Source organism: Triticum urartu, chromosome 5A (assembly GCF_056163025.1).
Source record: "Triticum urartu cultivar PI428250 chromosome 5A, HENAU_Tu73, whole genome shotgun sequence".
NCBI classification, from domain to species: domain Eukaryota; kingdom Viridiplantae; phylum Streptophyta; class Magnoliopsida; order Poales; family Poaceae; genus Triticum; species Triticum urartu.
Genome location: NC_141877.1, coordinates 21,100,881 through 21,118,242, shown reverse-complemented (window position 1 = coordinate 21,118,242; position 17,362 = coordinate 21,100,881). Strand labels below are relative to the sequence as shown.

Below are 17,362 nucleotides of genomic sequence, written 5' to 3'. Positions count from 1 at the left end.
CACCGGAGACGCGTGCGGCCTCTTCGGACATGCCACAACACCACCCCACATGTATGAGGCGCGGTACGATGCTCCGGTGGCATTGCTACCCCCAGGGCCCCCGTCCCGCCTAACCCTGGAGCGGTTGACCACGAGATCTAGCCCTTTGACTTCCCACGGACGGGCTTTGATCAATGGACCTCTCCACCCGGTTGTGTCAGGTCGGCCCAAAGGGACACCGGGGAGCAACATCCGGGCCAGATCCACAGCAAGATCCTCTCCGTGTAGACCCGACGCGTCCGTTTCCCCCTCCAGGTGCCAGCGTCGGCGCCGTCCGTGACGGGGGCCACACCCCGGAGACGTGTGCCGCCTCTTCTGACATGCCACAACACCACCCCGCATGTATGAGGGCCCGGTACGACGCTCCGGTGGCATTGCTACCCCCAGGGCCCCCGTCCCGGCTAACCCTGTAGCATTTGACCACGGGATCTAGCCCTTTGACTTTGCACGGACGGGCTTTAACCAGTGGACCTCTCCACCCGGTTGTGTCAGGTCCGCCCATAGAGACACCCGGGAGCAACATCCGGGCCAAACCCACAGATACATCCACTCCATGTAGACCCGACGCGTCCATTCCCCTCCTCCAGGTGTCGGCGGCGGCGCCGTCCGTGACGGGGCCACACCCCGGAGATGCGTGCCGCCTCTTCGGACATGGCATAACACCATCCGGTTGTGGTAGGTCATCCGATATATATGAACACTTGGAGCAAAGTCCCCTTCGTATAGACCCGATGCGGTTGTTCCCCATTCCAGTTGCCGGCTGGCGGCGGCACCGTTCGTGAGGGGGGTCACACTGGTCTGTACAGAACCGAAAAATAATGTATGTATGCTTATTAACACATACTATATGTATGCTTATTAACACAATCTATATGTATGCTTATTAACACATACTGTATGCTTAATAATAATAATAATAATACTATATGGAAAAAAAGAAAAAAAGAAAAAAAAAACTATGTCGACGGCAAAGCCGTCGGCATAGCTGCGGCCAGGGCAGATGGACAGCGCCGCGGATCGATGACGTGTCAGCTATGGCGACGGCTGCCGTCGGCATAGGTCCTAGTCGGTGCGCTCTGGATCGGTGACGTGTCACCCGTATCTATGCCGACGGCCACCCGTCACGGCCGTCGGCATAGATTTGACATCGTTAGCCGGCCGTGATGAGTGTTGTCGGCGGGCCCGCATCTATGCCGACGGCTTATATATGCCGACGGCAACTGTAGGCGTAGTCCGGGATAAGCCGACGGCTGTGATGTGCCGACGGCTGCTGTCGGCGTAGACGGGGATAGCCCGACGGCCATTGTACGCCGACGGCCAGGATCTAGCTGTCGGCATAGCTCGGATTAGGCCGACGGTGGCCGTCGGCATACATTTGGCTGTCGGCTTAGAGCCCTGTTCCGGTAGTGGATGAGCTGGTCCGTCCATTTGTGCACAAGATTCTTGTAGTTATCGAGCCACTTTTGATTGATGAGGATTACTACGCTCGTGCTGAGGGCAGGGAGATTATCTCAAATCTTAGCAAAGCTGCCGGTCTTGCTACTATGATTGCCGCTATGAGACCGGATATTGATAACATTGACGAGTATGTGAGGAATACAACTGCTAGGGCATTCAGTGTGGTGGCTTCTGCTTTGGGTATCCCCGCCCTCCTCCCATTCTTGCAGGCTGTTTGTCAGAGTAAGAAGTCCTGGCAAGCTCGACACACTGGTATCAAGATTGTTCAGCAGATTGCTATTCTCATGGGCTGTGCTGTTCTGCCTCACCTTAAGAACCTAGTTGAGATTATTGAGCATGGTCTAACTGATGAGAACCAGAAAGTGCGGACAATCACTGCTCTCTCTCTCTCTTGCTGCACTTGCTGAAGCTGCTGCGCCCTATGGTATAGAAAGTTTTGATAGTGTGTTGAGGCCTCTCTGGAAGGGTACCAGATCTCACAGTGGAAAGGTCCATGCTGCCTTCTTGAAGGCTATTGGTTTCATCATCCCTCTTATGGATGCTGAGTATGCCAGTTTCTACACGAAGGGTGTGATGCCAGTCTTAATCAGAGAATTCAAGTCCCCGGATGAAGAGATGAAGAAGATTGTCCTGAAGGTTGTGAAGCAGTGTGTCAGTATAGAGGGTGTACAGGCTGATTATATCCGGAGTCAGTGTGTCATCAGCACACAGTGTTTAGATCCTGATTGTATCCGGAGTCACAGAGTCCTTTCAGCGTTCTTCAAACACTTCTGGGTTAGGAGAATGGCTCTAGATCGTAGGAACTATAAGCAACTTGTGGAAACAACAGTAGAGATGGCAAACAAGGTGGGAGTTCCTGATATCATCGGGAAGATTGTTGAGGATCTGAAAGATGAAAGTGAGCCTTACAGGAGAATGGTGATGGAAACAATTGAGAAGGTGGTGGCCAACTTGGGTACCTCGGATATTGATCCTCGTCTGTAGGAGCTGCTTATTGATGGCATCCTGTATGCTTTCCAGGAGCAGACAAGTGATGATGCAAATGTCATGCTTAATGGCTTTGGAGCTGTTGTGAATGCGCTTGGCCAGAGGGTCAAGCCTTACCTTCCGCAGATATGTGGTACCATCAAGTGGCGGTTGAACAACAAGAGTGCAAAAGTTAGGCAGCAAGTTGCTGATCTGATCTCAAGGATAGCTATTGTGATGAAGCAGTGCCAGGAGGAACAGCTTATGGGTCACCTGGGTGTTGTGCTATATGAGTACTTGGGGGAGGAGTATCCTGAGGTGCTGGGTTCAATTCTCGGAGCGTTGAAGGCTATCGTGAATGTAATTGGCATGACTAAGATGACGCCTCCAATCAAGGATCTTCTTCCTCGTCTGACCCCCATATTGAAAAATAGGCATGAGAAGGTCCAAGAGAACTGCATTGATCTAGTTGGTAGGATAGCTGATCGCGGAGCAGAATTCGTACCAGCTCGGGAGTGGATGAGGATTTGTTTTGAGCTGCTGGAAATGTTGAAGGCTCACAAGAAGGGTATCAGAAGAGCCATTGTGAACACATTTGGTTATATTGCCAAGGCAATCGGGCCTCAGGATGTGTTGGCCACTCTGTTGAATAACTTGAAGGTGCAGGAGCGACAGAACCGTGTTTGCACGACTGTAGCAATTGCTATTGTTGCTGAAACTTGCTCACCTTTCACAGTTTTGCCTGCCCTCATGAATGAGTACCGGGTTCCGGAGCTCAATGTCCAAAATGGTGTTTTGAAATCTCTCTCTTTCCTCTTTGAGTATATTGGTGAGATGGGCAAAGATTACATATATGCGGTCGCTCCCTTGCTTGAAGATGCACTGATGGACAGGGATCTGGTTCACAGGCAGACTGCTGCGTCTGCTATCAAGCATATGGCTCTAGGAGTTGCAGGCTTGGGTTGTGAGGATGCTCTTGTCCATTTGCTCAACTATGTCTGGCCCAACATATTTGAGACATCTCCCCATCTCATAAATGCCGTCATGGAAGCTATCGAGGGAATGCGAGTTGCTCTAGGCGCAGCCGTGGTTCTGAATTATTGCCTTCAAGGCGTCTTCCATCCAGCAAGGAAAGTACGTGAAGTATACTGGAAGATCTACAACTCGCTGTATATTGGCGCACAGGATGCACTTGTGGCTTCTTATCCTGCACTAGGCGATCTTGGAAACAACGACATCTTCAGCCGTCCAGAGCTAACCATGTTCGTGTGATCAATCAACGTGAGTCTCTCTTATTTCTTAATTGTTAATATGTGCAGTGGCTATTGAAAATATATATGCAGTTATTTAAACATTAATCAATATTCTGTTATAACACTTACGATACAATCAACTACCTTGGGTTCAGTGTTAAGGTACCAATAAAGGTCTGCACCACTAGGAGATTGAACCCCTTGCCCCCTTGTCAGCTAGTGTGACAACATGTCATTTTAGCATTCAAGCAGTAGCAAGTGGTGTTTAATCTGTCTTATCACCTTCCATTTTTGCATTTTTTTTGGTATGGTACGGTGTGTTTTTGTGGCTCTCTATAAGCAAGGATCTGATATGCTACATTGGCAGGCAGGAATGTTCATTGGAATGCATGCGAAGCTTGAACAGGGGTGGTATTTGAATTAGAGTTCACTTTTTTTTGAACAATTAGAGTCCACATTTAATTAATTACTTGGTGTTACTTCTTGCGTCTATCTTTTTTTATTGAAGCTGCATTTTTTCTGTGTTTGCAGGCGTGTTCATTCCTGAAGGGGGCAATCTTTAAGAAATACTACCTCTTGTAAAGTAATATAAGATCGGTTAGATCACTACTTTAGTGATCTAAACGATTTTACATTACTTTACAGAGGGAGTACATTTTTTACTGGTTTACTGTACTGCTAAAAAGTATTACTAAAATCCGGTGCACTAACGGATTCTGAACTGTTCTGTTTTTCAGGTTGTTTTGGCCCAAGTTTGCCGAAGAGTCTTATCTGGATTTGGGACCGGGATCGCAAGGGCCGAGTGGGGTTACTTCGTCGCATGTGTGACCTTTCATAGTCCTACTTTGAAGGGTGAAGATAATCATAGGTCTTATATGTATGATGTACTAGTGGTTATGGTGACTACTCCTGTTGTCAAAACCTTATGTTAGTGATGTTTTTGCCACGCTGTAAATCATCAATGCCCGTGAAAGTTACTTGTACGTGCAGCCAATCAGTTCTTTTTTGTTATTTACTTTGCCCTTATTAATATCTTAATGAGCATTCCTGTGATTACTTAAGCTGATCCCATGTTGATTCTTTGAACTATCTGGTGATTCCTAGCTACGGTAGTGTTTGTGGATTTATGATCTTGCATGGTTTTGCATACTCTGGAGCATGTTTGACTTGTCACGCATGGTACTCGGTTGATTGTTTCTGAATTTTGGTTTGAGTTGGTTTGAATTTGATCTTCATGCACCCACAAGAAGAAATCCACAGCAGCTTGTGACAATGATTCTTGGTCTTCTTTTCGAACTCCCTTTTTTATCTTCTTTTCTTTGGATGCTTGTCAACATACTTCAACATCCTAAAGACTCTAGGTCTGTAAGGGTTCTATTTTTCTGAGATTTTTTATTGCCGCTTTGACCGTGATTCTCTTCATCTGCCACGTTTTTGTTACGTCGGTTGCCCTTTTTTGTGGGTTGCCGCGTACCTTCGAGTGTATTCCGGCCGCACTGCTTTCACCAGCGGAGAAGAGATATTTCTTGATTTTCCAGTTCTTAGCCGAGGCTCAGCTGCATCCGTGCTGACGAAAAAGATTAAAACAAATACTAGAAAAATTCAAAGAAATCTGTTTTTTTGTGGTAGATTATTTGATGCATAAGATCTGCTCACATGCATATTATTTGAACATCTGAGCAGCTCTCGGCAAAAAAAGACAATAAATTTTCTACCATACAATTTTTTTGGGATCGTTTTGAATTTTTTTTTACTTTCTCTGACCGGGTGCAGATGAGTCTGGGCACCGAAACGCCGCACTCGATATTTCTTTCCTCCTTATCGATCCTATATAGAGGACTCCATCAATCCCGTAGGGCTCCATCAATCCCGTTCCCATCCCATGTGGTGCGGAGGTACCTCTCTTCTTCCTACTCCGGCCGTGTCTTGCCTTCTTCTGTCGTTTCTATTGACACTAGTAATTGTCCATGTACACTGAGTTTCTAGTTTCAACCGTAAGACGTGATTAGCTATATATCTCCATGCATATAAATGTTTCTAGAACAATTAAATTTGTTCTTTGTAGCTTCCCTAAAAAAAGTTTGTTCCCTGTAGCTCAATTAAATTTCAAGTACTACATTGCATTGTTTTTCATCTCTCTTACATCTAGACTCTAGTCTAGCCATTTCTTAAGGAGTGAGAATGATCATGACATTGATGATGATGATGATGATGATGATGAGGAGGATGACATCTATGGCAACCAGGGAGATGATAGCTTAGGTGATAAGCATTATGATAAAGTAAAGCCCCAAAGTTTGTTGGCAATTTAGCTTATGTAAAATGTCTGGACCACTTTCTGGCATGGGCGCCGGATCCCCGTGGCATTTTCTCCGTGCGCAGCGCGTATCACCTCGGCGTCAACTTCTCTTCAAGCACCAACATGGGTGCAGCGAGCAGGGCACCGGACGGCACTCGTGCCGTCTGGAAGGCAGTGTGGGGTGCCCTGCTCCCCCGAAGGTACGCACCTTTGCGTGGCGCCTAATAACCAATTCCCTAGCGACTATGGAGAATAAAGCTAAGAGAAATCTAGAAACCACTAATATTTGTTTGCTCTGTGGAATGGAATCCGAGGATACATACCACGCGATGTGTAGGTGCCCTCTGGCCAGAATGCTTTGGGAAGCAATGGAGAAATCTGAATGCATGCCGAGACTCGAGAACGTCACCAATTCTGGAACGGAATGGGCTCTTCACTTCCTGAATCAATGCACTGAAGAGCAGTGGCTTCCAGTGATCATGACGTTGTGGCGTAACTGGCACGTCCGCAATGAAGTGGTTCATCATAAACCTGCCCCGACCATTGAAGCATCTCGCAGATTTTTGTGCAGCTACATCAAGAGTCTTCGTTGTATCCAGCAGCATCCTACTGAAGATGTAGTTAAAGGCAAGATGGTGACTGTGAACGGCCACGACAGGATCAAAAAGAAGAAGCCAATAAACCCGAGTGCCTGCCCAAGACCGCCAGAACATTGGGCTAAACCTGCTGCTGGTTGGGCAAAGCTAAACGTTGATGGTGCTTGGAGGGAAGAGGATGGAACTGGTGGTGCTGGCATGGTCCTACGTGACCACAACGGCGCCATAATATTTGCTTCCTGCAGGTTGCTGACTAGCTGCGCGAGCGCTCTTGAGGCGGAGGTCGCCGCATGCATGGAAGGGGTGTCCTTAACACTCGAATGGAGCTCCCTGCCTTTCTCTCTGGAAACGGACAGCTTAGTCGCTGCTAATATGATCAAAGAAACTGAACAAAACAGGTCTCCAGTTGCTGCCATCGTTGGAGAGATCAAGCGGCTCCTTGCACTTGGTCGTCAACATGTGGTAACGCATGTTTGTAGGAGTAAAAATAAAGTTGCTCATGCTTTAGCCCAAACGGGGCGTTCTGAACCACGTACTGTAGTTTGGACATGCCATGGACCTGATGCAGTTGGCGCACTGTGCCAACAGGATTGTAATGATCTCCTTTGATTAATACAATCCTCTTTATTCGCAAAAAAAAATGTCTAGAAACCACTTTGTCACTATTTTGTTTTGCACTCAACACTTCCTAGATGGATTGTTATGGTAAATGTAATTCATGTGCAACTCATTAGGTTTGTAATACTTAGATTATCATAGATATAATATATGTTTTTGGTCATGTGTGGTTGTGCAATTATGAGATATATTTGAAATACCAATATTATGAAATATTGTGCTATATATAGCACTTCCCTGTGGTGCAACACCTCTTGGTGATATTAATTCAGTGAGGGTTGACTAATGGCCCATGGTGCAACAAACATCTTGGGTACAAAATATGCATACAAGTACTTTAGACTGTCAACGACTTTCTAAATTGAAGGTGTGGGCTAACCTCTCAACTAAAGGAATCCCAAAAGGGGTGTATGCACCAGCGGCGGTGCCAGGAACCATATCATGTGTAGTCAATTGGGTGTTGTGTAGTCAGATGTATGAATTTCTATGATTTTTATGCATGGGTTTTGCTTGTCATATGATGTATTTGACAAAAATCTGTGTAGTCAATTGACTACACAGGTAAAGTGTGGCTTCGCCACTGGTATGCACCATCGGTAATCACATTAACCGATGGTTTGGCTCTCCTCCCGGTTCTATGTAACCCTGACGGGTTGTATATACCATTGGCTATTAAGAAAACCAACGGTAAACAATAACCGTCAGATGATAAAAACCTGACCGTAAAGCGTCAGCTATAAGCGCATTCGGCCTACTGGGAGCCAGGTGTAGGAAACTACATATCTGACAGCTCACCGTCGGCTTCTTACTGTGGGCAAAGATATAATATGACGGTACCGTCGGTTATTAGTGTAATGGCCGATGAAGCATAGCTGATGGGAGATGGCCGATAGTGTACCGTCAGTTATAAGAGTATCCCACGGTGAACTTAAATATCCAACGGTAATTGGACCCTCGGCTAAAATGGGATATCTAGTAATGCAATTAAGCAAGCAAAAACCCAATTCGGTGCCCAGGCTCATCTGCATCCGGTCAGGAAAAATATCAAAACAAATACTAAAAAAATCCAATTGTTTGTGTGATATTAAATTTTATGTGTGAGGTTTGCTCCACATATCAACTTATTTGCACATCTAAGCAGCTCTCAGCAAAAAAAAATCGGCTCAGAACAATGTGTGAACAGTAAACTTTTTTATAGATCCTGAATTTGTCTTTTTTGCTGAGAGTTGCTCAGATGTCCAAATGAATTGAATCTTGAAGCGCACCTCACGCATAAACTTATCTACCAAACAAAAAATTGGATTTTTTTTATTTGTTTAGTATTTGTTTTGATTTTTTCGTCAGGGGGGTGCAGATGAGCTCAGGAGCAGCAGAAACGCCGCACTCGCAAGCAAGAGGTTAACTGAAAACAAAACCATAAGTCATTCATTGTATCATATCCTCGCACATAGATGTTAGGTTTGCATTAACATGTTGGGTGTGACTTGCCAATACATTCAAAGTATTGACCTCTATGGTTGCAGCTTATCATGTTGCAAAATTTTATACGACGAGTAAATGATGTGATGTAGGGTTATGGTCTATACTCAACTTTTGTCGATGGTGTTTACGGACTTCGCCTAGATTTTGTTTTGCTTTTTCGTTGTATTTTCTTTTGTAAACTAGTCTTGAGCTACGCAGGTATGTAACATTTATATTCCGGATCTACAATAATATTACATCATGTATTGTGTGTGCTATCTATTGATACATGGGCTAGCACAGTGAGCACATAATTCGAAGGGACCGCTGTATTAGGCATGCCCCATTTTCTTTGTTTCTTTCATTGGTTGGTTTTTGTCTGTTTTTTCTTTTCTTTTCATTTTTAAAATTTGTAAATATTCTGAATACATAATTCTTTTAAAATAATTTATCTATTTTAAAAATTCATAATGCATTAAAAATATATTAATGTAGTGTAAAATATTTGTTTGTGCAACTTTTACAAAACATTAGTACTATTTAAAAAATGATGGTGTGCTTTCCAATATTATTAAGAACAACTATACAATATAAAAATGCTCCCATATTACAAAAAAGTTTGTAACATTAAAAAAATGTAGATTGTAAAAACATCACTTAATTAAAAAAAATTTGCACACTTTTTATAAAATACAACATGTTGAATGTTTAACATGTATTAAGAAATATTCAAAACATGTATTGAAAATGTTTGACGTGTATACAATTTTTTTTACAATAAGAAATGAAAAAAGTAGACATGTGTTAGAAAAATAAAAGACCAATGAAAACCGTGAAGAAACACAAAAGACGAAAATAATAAAAGAGAAAAAAAACGCGCATAAAAGCTTTTTTTAGTATAACACTTAAAAGCTTCTAAGACCGATTATGGAAGCTTTCTGAACCGCTTCTCAGAAACCCATATTGTGCCGGCCCATTTAGCGATCGCAGAAAGCCAGCCCAAAATCGCGAGGAGAGCCGCCGCCGGCCGCTGCGGGCTCCTTTCTTCCCCGCCGCCGACTGCCACAGCGCGACCGGAGAGCCGCCGCCGCCGGTTCTTTGAATCTCTCGGCCGTCCTGCGGCCACACCGGTCGCTGCCTGACCGCGCTGTCCCTGCTGGACTGGCCCATCTCCGGCGGAGCGGGACCTGCAACCCTGCTGTTGCTGCTGCTGCATGAATGCCAGTGTAAGGTCTTGAGAAACTGGAGCCTGAGTCTCAGGTACAGGTGCGCTTGGATGGGATTGGTTTATGAGATTTTGAGCTTCATCCTCAAGGAACTGTATCTTCAATTATTCATAGGCGAATAGTAGAATTTATACTATGTCCAGAAATACTCGTCGGAGAAATAGATGTATGTAGACATATTTTTGTTATAGAAATTGCACCTGTACCTAGTGATCACATCCGTGGCCGTCGTTTTCGCATCTTTAGCTAGTGACCACATCTCACATCTCACTAGTGAACAAAAGCGTGGCTGGGAATCGCTATCCTGTGTTAAGGATGGTAGGTAGGTAGTGCACATATTAGGCCACCAAAAGAACAAACAAAATGTGCCATGTTAGTATGTTGCTGCTACACAATTAATTAAGGACTAATTAATGTTGCTTTTTTTTGCATACTAATAATATGGGACAAGGTCAACTAGATCTAGTATATGTAAGTATAGTATGACAATTAATGCACTACAAGCCTGCAACCACCCCCCAACAACTCCAGCTCTATATCTCTATCTCTCTTGCCAATAATTGATTGTTCGGTTGGTCGGCGTTATCCTTTTCTGTTCATCTTCTCCTCTTTCTCTATACCTTTCAGATGGGGGCAGCAGTAGCAGCAGCAGCAGTGGTTCTAGTCATGGCTGGCCTCTTGGGAGCTGCAGCTGCCAGTGTAAGATTCCAGCAACAACTGTGATCAGATTCGCCCGTAATGATTCCCTGCTAAAATTGAGCTTTGGGTTGCATCTGAATTCAGGTAGGCGACCAGTGTTCGACGAGTGCTGGCTGCGGTGCCGGGCAGTGGTGCTTCGACTGCGAGCCGAAGCTCGCCGGCTCCCACTGCGCCCGCTCCACCGCCACCAACCCCTTCCAACTCGTTGTAAGAGTCCGCTTAATTCTTCCAGTTGTTTGATTCTTCTCTCTTTTTTTCCTGTGTCAGAGAAGGAATAAGAGCAGGTGATTATGTTTGTTGATGATTTTGAGTTCCTTTATTCCTCTTTCCACAAATTCTTGGTTGGCCAGATCTGTTTCTGAAACAAACAGAATGCGGTTTATGTCATGGGCAGATTGTATCGCTTCTCTTGGTCAGTCCGTGCCGAAAAAACGATGGATTTGGATTTTATTAGGATATTTCCATAATCATGTCTATGTAATGTTGCTTGTATATTGGGGTCACATTCTCTACATGCATAGAGATTTCAGTAAGATATGGCAGGGCGTTATGGCCTAATTTTCTCCCAAAATCCAACAAGTTTGATCACCCGCCAACAAAAAACCCGATAAGTGATGTTCATACCCAATTAGGAGTATAGGACTTGTTTGGACTCAGTAGCCAAGAAAATCATAATGAAAACAGTTTTTTTACATGGCCCTAATGTTTCATTGTGAATTTGTTTTGCTTCTGGTTTGGTCTTCAGAATAACTCGTTGCCATTCAATAAGTACGCCTACCTCACGACGCACAATTCATTCACGATTGTTGGGGAACCGTCGCACACCGGAATTCCACGCATCACCTTCGACAACCAGGAGGATACAGTCACCGATCAGTTAAATGTAGCTTCTGTGTCATCTGATAAGACTCTTCTGTTGTTCTACATGTCTTATCTTATGAACATCACTTCTCATCGCAATTGCATTGCTGTACAGAATGGTGTTCGCGCGCTAATGCTCGATACATATGACTTCAAAGGAGGTGTATGGTTGTGCCATTCCAGTGGAGGCAAATGCAACGATTTTACTGCATTTGTGAGTACATACTGAATATGCCTTCCTCCCTCATATCCACATAGACTTTCAGAATACAGTCTATAAATATTATTACTTGATTGTAGGAACCGGCATTGGACACGTTCAAGGAAATTGAGGCCTTTCTTTCTGCCAATCCATCTGAAATTGTTACGTTAATCCTGGAAGACTATGTTCATGCGCCAAATGGCCTGACAAACGTGTTCAAGGCCTCTGGTCTGCAAAAGTACTGGTTTCCGGTGTTGAAAATGCCAAAGAATGGTCAGCAGTGGCCTCTTGTCAGCGATATGGTCAAAAGCAACCAGCGCCTCCTTGTGTTCACCTCTGCCAGATCGAAGCAAGTCACAGAAGGAATCGCATACCAGTGGAATTTCATGGTTGAGAACAATTGTGAGACACTACTTCCTCCATACGAAACATTCTGCTGCAGTTCCTAATTATCGTAACTATTGTTGCTATGAAACTGATTGATTTCACTGTGTTGAAGATGGCGACGATGGAATGGATGCTGGCAAATGCTCAAACCGTGCGGAGTCCGCGCCGCTCAACGACAAGACCAAGTCACTGGTCCTCATGAACTACTTCCCATCTGTCCCAATGAAGCCGACTGCGTGTTTGCAGCACTCCAGGGGCCTCACTGGGATGTCTAACACATGCTACGGCTCAGCTGGAAACCGATGGGCTAATTTCATCGCAGTTGATTACTACAAGGTACTGAACACAGGAATCAATATATATTTATATCTATATACATAAAACTTGAGGGTCAAGTACTTGTATGTTTCACAAGATGACAACTGCAGATATTAATCTCAAATAATCTAAACACTTCTAAAACCTATTAAATCTCGATGCAGTGGAAGTGGAGTGTATATTTACTATCCAGTATATCCAGTTCCGGTTGAGTGCAACAAGGCTATGTTGTTACACAAAATCATTGATGTTTGTGCATGTTTCTGAAATGAACTAAATTCAGAGAAGCGAGGGAGGGGGTGCGTTCCAAGCCACCGATCTGCTCAACGGCATGTTCCTGTGTGGATGTCAGGACGTCAAGGCTTGCCAGGTGAGTGTGCAAGATATAATTTCTTCCTCCTTTGTTGTGCATCTATGTCTCTTGATATCTTTGTTGCCTGAATCATGACATGGATTAACCTTTTTTTGTCGCGTGGCCTTTTGTAGCGAGGATCTAGTGTAGTATGCTCTGCCTGAATCCGGGAGAGCTAGGACATGTAGCAACTGCACATACATAGAACAAGGTATGACACCAGGATAGGACTTTTAATTTCTGGCAAACAAATAAAAATTTAGATTTCTTCTCATGCTTTATTTTCAGGGGAGCTTACTTTTTTTGGCTGACTTGAACCCTTATAAAACTGCTGCAGCGGAGAACTGGAGATGCATGGTGTGATGATTTAGTCTCAAGATGAGACAAGACGTACTCTTTTTTCTCTCTAGGTAGAAGAAATATTTACTTAGGATTCAGATTCTCCGAAACCGAAAGTTGAAAAATGAGTGGTTTCTGCAACGGAAAAATGGTGAAGATGTTGGATAATGCATTACAACTGTGAACGTGATTCGTCAACATGCTGTACTCTTGGAGACGTTGTAGTTGTGCCTGGTGGAATATTTGGCATTATGGTTATTTATTTCATACATTTACACATCAAATGCTGTTGTTATATGTTAATTATTAATGGTCTGTCATTATGGTTATTTCTTTCATACATTTACTGTGGCCCCTAAATTTGCCCACATTATTGGCTACTGTGTGTGCATTGCATGGGAGGGACTGCAAATGGCAGAGAAACACTGGTTCTTTGTACAGTGTCATGTATTTAGCCCTTGCAGAATTATAAATTTGGTGAATTACGGCAATGGCATCTGCTCAGGATTATAAAATTTCCGGCTCTTTTTCTTCATGTCAAAATAGTCCAGATTACCCCTTGCATATTCCATGACTTCTTAGCTATCAGGCAAATAGATGGGTCTATCTTACTTTCGAGGTACGATAAATGAGCTCAAACAATATACTCATAATAAACTGCTACAGAATCCCATGAGTAACCTTATGCAGTAATCTGCCGGTTTTCTGCATCGATATAATAACAAAGGGCTAAATTTTTGTGCCTGTAACTAAACTCAATATTGATGTAACGATTAAGTTTCCATGTCTGTAACTAACATATTCATTCAAACTGTTTGAGTTTTTGTCTCCCAAACTTAGAATAATTAATTTCCCTTGTGATTATTTGGAAGACTATTCTGAAGAACAATGTAAGGAAATCAGCTGAAATTACATTCTGATCAATCACCTGAAGGTACAGTGAAGAAATTAGTTATTCAGGTCAATATTGTTCTGATCCATCACCTGAAATTACATTGCTTCCCAGGGTGGCATTATAGGTACATGTTGAAAACGAATCTAATTAGCAAGCTAAAAGACTACCTCCCCACTTGTTACTACCACTAATACAAAATCAATGTCTAGAAACATACAAGATTTCAGAGTTCCTTGCATTGTTCTTCACAACTAGGGCTGTCGAGCCAGTTGCTTAAGTCTTTTTAGAAATCCAGGAGTGAATTCGGATCCATGACCTGAAATTACATTGAAGAAATTAACTTTTCAAGTCAATATTGTTATTAGCTAGTACTACAAATCTTGAGAACACAAGGCTTTAGATTTCTTAAACTTACCCATGGGAATATCTTCGTCCAATGGGTTGTCAGTGAGACCTTGTTTGAAGAAAAAAGGTGATTTCAGCACGAGCTTGGTTGCCGCGCCAAAATGAACAATGAAGGTTGGAGTTGAGGTAAGACACTCAAGCAAATTGCCTTTGCCTTTCTGGCTGAAGAATTTGGGATTCGTGAATATTTTTCAAAGTTTATATAAACGAAAAAAACAGGGGATGCCCCGGTCCTATAGTTGGGTCAGCCCAAGGTGCTCGGTTTCCCCGCGCAACGCGGGGAATAGGACCTCCTGCGGGACGATCAAGCCAGCACCCCCCCCCCCCCCCCCGGGCCACCGGCACCGCTCGCTACGTGATTTCGATCGGCCCAAGAAATGCAGAGTCCACTTTTAGGAAGGTTTAGATTATTTTATTTATTTTTATTGTTTTATTCGTTTTCTTTTTCATTTTATTCATGTTTTCTTCGTTTTTTCTTTTTATTCTTTTTTATTTAAAATTTACTTTTTCGCTTTTTCATTAACATTTTCAAATTAGCAAAAAAAATCATGATTTTTTCATCAAATTTAGAAACTTTTCATTGAATTAAAAAGATGTACATTGAGTTCATTTTTCCATTGTAATAAAAAATTGCACATCATATTAACAAATGATCATCAATTTCAGAAAATGTCATCATATTGAAAAAATTCATCAATTCAATAAATATATATCCAGTTTAAAAGATAATCATACATTTAAAAAAATATTGGTTTCAAAATTTGTTTATCAAATTCAGAACATGTTCATCAAAATTCAGAAAATGTTCATCAAAATCGAAAAAACTGTTCATGAAAATTCAAAAAACAGTTCATCAAAAATTCAAATTTGTTCAAGGAAATACAAAAGGATTTATTTCTTTCTAAAATCTTGAATATTTTTTGATTTTTTAAATCCCAAACTTTTTAAAAGTAGCGAAAAAAGCAACAAGAGAAATAAAAAAACAGGGGGCCCGCCCTGCACCTGGGCCTGCCCGAGTAGCCGTGCGTGTGTGTGTGTGTGCGCGCGCGCGCGTGCGAGTGCGTGTGCGTGTGTGCATGTGTGTGCGTGTGCGCGTGCACGTGCGTGCGTGTGTCTTACCTTATTTTCCGTCGCGCCGGGGAATAGGGCCATCTGACTCTTGATGTTAAGGTTGAAACTGAGCAGTTATCTGACTCTAAGATCAGCACGATGAAAGTGGTGCTGCAAGCGCTTCACCAGATCTGGCTGAAAGACGAGATTAAAGCCAAGTAAAGATCTAGAGATAAAGATATTTTAGAAAGAGATAGGAATACTAAATACTTCCAGGTTGTGGCCAACCAAAGGAGGAGGAAAACCCAGATACATGCTCTAGATGGCCCTAATAGTATTGTTACAGAGACTAAGGACATGCTAGACATTGCTACCTGCTTCTATAAAAATCTCTGAAAGGATCGATATGGTTGACTAGAGAGGGGGTGAATAGGCAACTACTAATTTTTACTTTTCTTTACCAAATTAAACTTTGCATCAAAGTAGGTTGTCTAGATGTGCAACTAGGTGAGCAACTTATATGATGCAATAACAACAAGCATACAAGCAAGTAAGGGAAGAAACACTAAAGAGTTTGCACAAGTAAAGGTAAGAGATAACCAAGAGTGGATCCGGTGAAGACGAGGATGTGTTACCGAAGTTCCTTCCTTTTGAGGGGAAGTACGTCTCCGTTGGAGCGGTGTGGAGGCACAATGCTCCCCAAGAAGCCACTAGGGCCACCGTATTCTCCTCACGCCCTCACACAATGCGAGATGTCGTGATTCCACTATTGGTGCCTTTGAAGGCGGCGACCGAACCTTTACAAACAAGGTTGGGGCAATCTCCACAACTTAATCGAAGGCTCCCAACAAGACCACGAAGCTTCACCACAATGGACTATGGCTCCATGGTGACCTCAACCGTCTAGGATGCTCAAACACCCAAGAGTAACAAGATCCGCTAGAGATGAGTGGGGGAATCGAAAATCCCTTGGTGGAAGTGTAGATCAGGGCCTTCTCAACCACTCCCGAGCAAATCAACAAGTTTGATTAGCTAGAGAGATAGATCGGGCGAAAATGGAGCTTGGAGCATTTAATGGAGCTTGAGCAATAAATGGAGCTTGGGGAGGAAGAGGTAGGTCAAAAAGAAGAAGGGGACTCCCTTTTATAGTGGGGGCAACAATCCAACCGTTGCCCCCACCAACCAGCCCCGCACAGGGCGGTACTACCGCTGAGAGGGGGCGGTACTACCGCCAGGACAGCGGTACTGCCGCGCCAGCCAGCGGCACTGCCGGGCAGAGGAGACTAGTAGGAAAGGACCCAACCGCAGTACTACCGCGGTGGTAGGGACGGTACTACTGCTCCTAGAACGGTACTACCGCCTCTACAACCGCGACTAGTGCCGCAAAACCCGACACGAGAAAAAGACCTCTCGAATCGAGGCGGTAGGAGCCAGACTGCCCAGCGGTACTACGGCAGCGGGGTCACGGGCGGTACTACCGCTGTGGAGCGGTACTGCCGCTTGTGACCCTTCGGCCGTACTACCGCTGGCAGTGCGGTACTACCGTTGGGGCGCAAAAGAGAGAGAGAGAATCTCTCAAAGATGCTGAGGATGAGGCGGAGGTGCCAGGTACCCCAGCGGTACTACTGCTGTGGAGCCACGGGCGGTACTACCGCTGTGGGGCGGTACTGCCGCTTGTGGCTCCTCAGCGGTACTACCGCTGGGTTGCGCGGTACTACCACTTGGACCCAGACATGACAAGGAAGAGAGGAGAGATCTCTTCAATGGAATGGAGACGCTCGGAGAGTGAGAAGCTGATGTGTACGTGATGATTCCACCCATGCAATACCCCAGCGGACCCCCTCTTGATAGTACGGTGCCCTCTACGCAACTAGTCCACCGAGAAAGAAACGAAAGAGCTACACCGTCTTGAAATACACTCCGAGGGGAAGAAAGCGT

General features: G+C 44.1%; 2 protein-coding genes and 1 pseudogene across 2 annotated transcripts; all 3 read left to right on the top strand.

Annotated features, from left to right (window-relative positions):
* The first annotated feature begins 1,595 nt into the window (after positions 1 to 1,595).
* LOC147967609 (uncharacterized) lies at positions 1,596 to 3,217 on the top strand. The gene is made up of 4 exons (XM_087523189.1): positions 1,596 to 1,859; positions 1,963 to 2,436; positions 2,518 to 3,156; positions 3,200 to 3,217. Exons 1-4 carry the CDS (start codon positions 1,596 to 1,598, stop codon positions 3,215 to 3,217), a joined length of 1,395 nt encoding a protein of 464 aa, XP_087379315.1.
* A 116-nt stretch (positions 3,218 to 3,333) lies between these two features.
* Positions 3,334 to 3,735, top strand: LOC147967608 (uncharacterized; annotated as a pseudogene).
* A 6,633-nt stretch (positions 3,736 to 10,368) lies between these two features.
* On the top strand, positions 10,369 to 13,412 carry LOC125507083 (PI-PLC X domain-containing protein At5g67130). The gene is made up of 10 exons (XM_048671777.2): positions 10,369 to 10,387; positions 10,544 to 10,615; positions 10,700 to 10,822; positions 11,361 to 11,498; positions 11,592 to 11,690; positions 11,777 to 12,080; positions 12,178 to 12,401; positions 12,667 to 12,753; positions 12,870 to 12,946; positions 13,073 to 13,412. Exons 2-9 carry the CDS (start codon positions 10,544 to 10,546, stop codon positions 12,897 to 12,899), a joined length of 1,077 nt encoding a protein of 358 aa, XP_048527734.2. The 5' UTR covers positions 10,369 to 10,387; the 3' UTR covers positions 12,900 to 12,946; positions 13,073 to 13,412.
* Positions 13,413 to 17,362: the final 3,950 nt, after the last annotated feature.

Bases quoted from the DNA above. Each gene is read 5' to 3' on its own strand.
- LOC147967609 (XM_087523189.1), top strand. From the start codon at position 1,596: ATGAGACCGGATATTGATAACATTGACGAGTATGTGAGGAATACAACT. The intron at 1,860-1,962 runs GTGCGGACAATC...CCTCTCTGGAAG, and splicing joins TAACTGATGAGAACCAGAAA to GGTACCAGATCTCACAGTGG. The intron at 2,437-2,517 runs GTGGTGGCCAAC...TATGCTTTCCAG, and splicing joins TGATGGAAACAATTGAGAAG to GAGCAGACAAGTGATGATGC.
- LOC125507083 (XM_048671777.2), top strand. From the start codon at position 10,544: ATGGGGGCAGCAGTAGCAGCAGCAGCAGTGGTTCTAGTCATGGCTGGC. The intron at 11,499-11,591 runs GTAGCTTCTGTG...ATTGCTGTACAG, and splicing joins CAGTCACCGATCAGTTAAAT to AATGGTGTTCGCGCGCTAAT. The intron at 12,754-12,869 runs GTGAGTGTGCAA...GGCCTTTTGTAG, and splicing joins AGGACGTCAAGGCTTGCCAG to CGAGGATCTAGTGTAGTATG.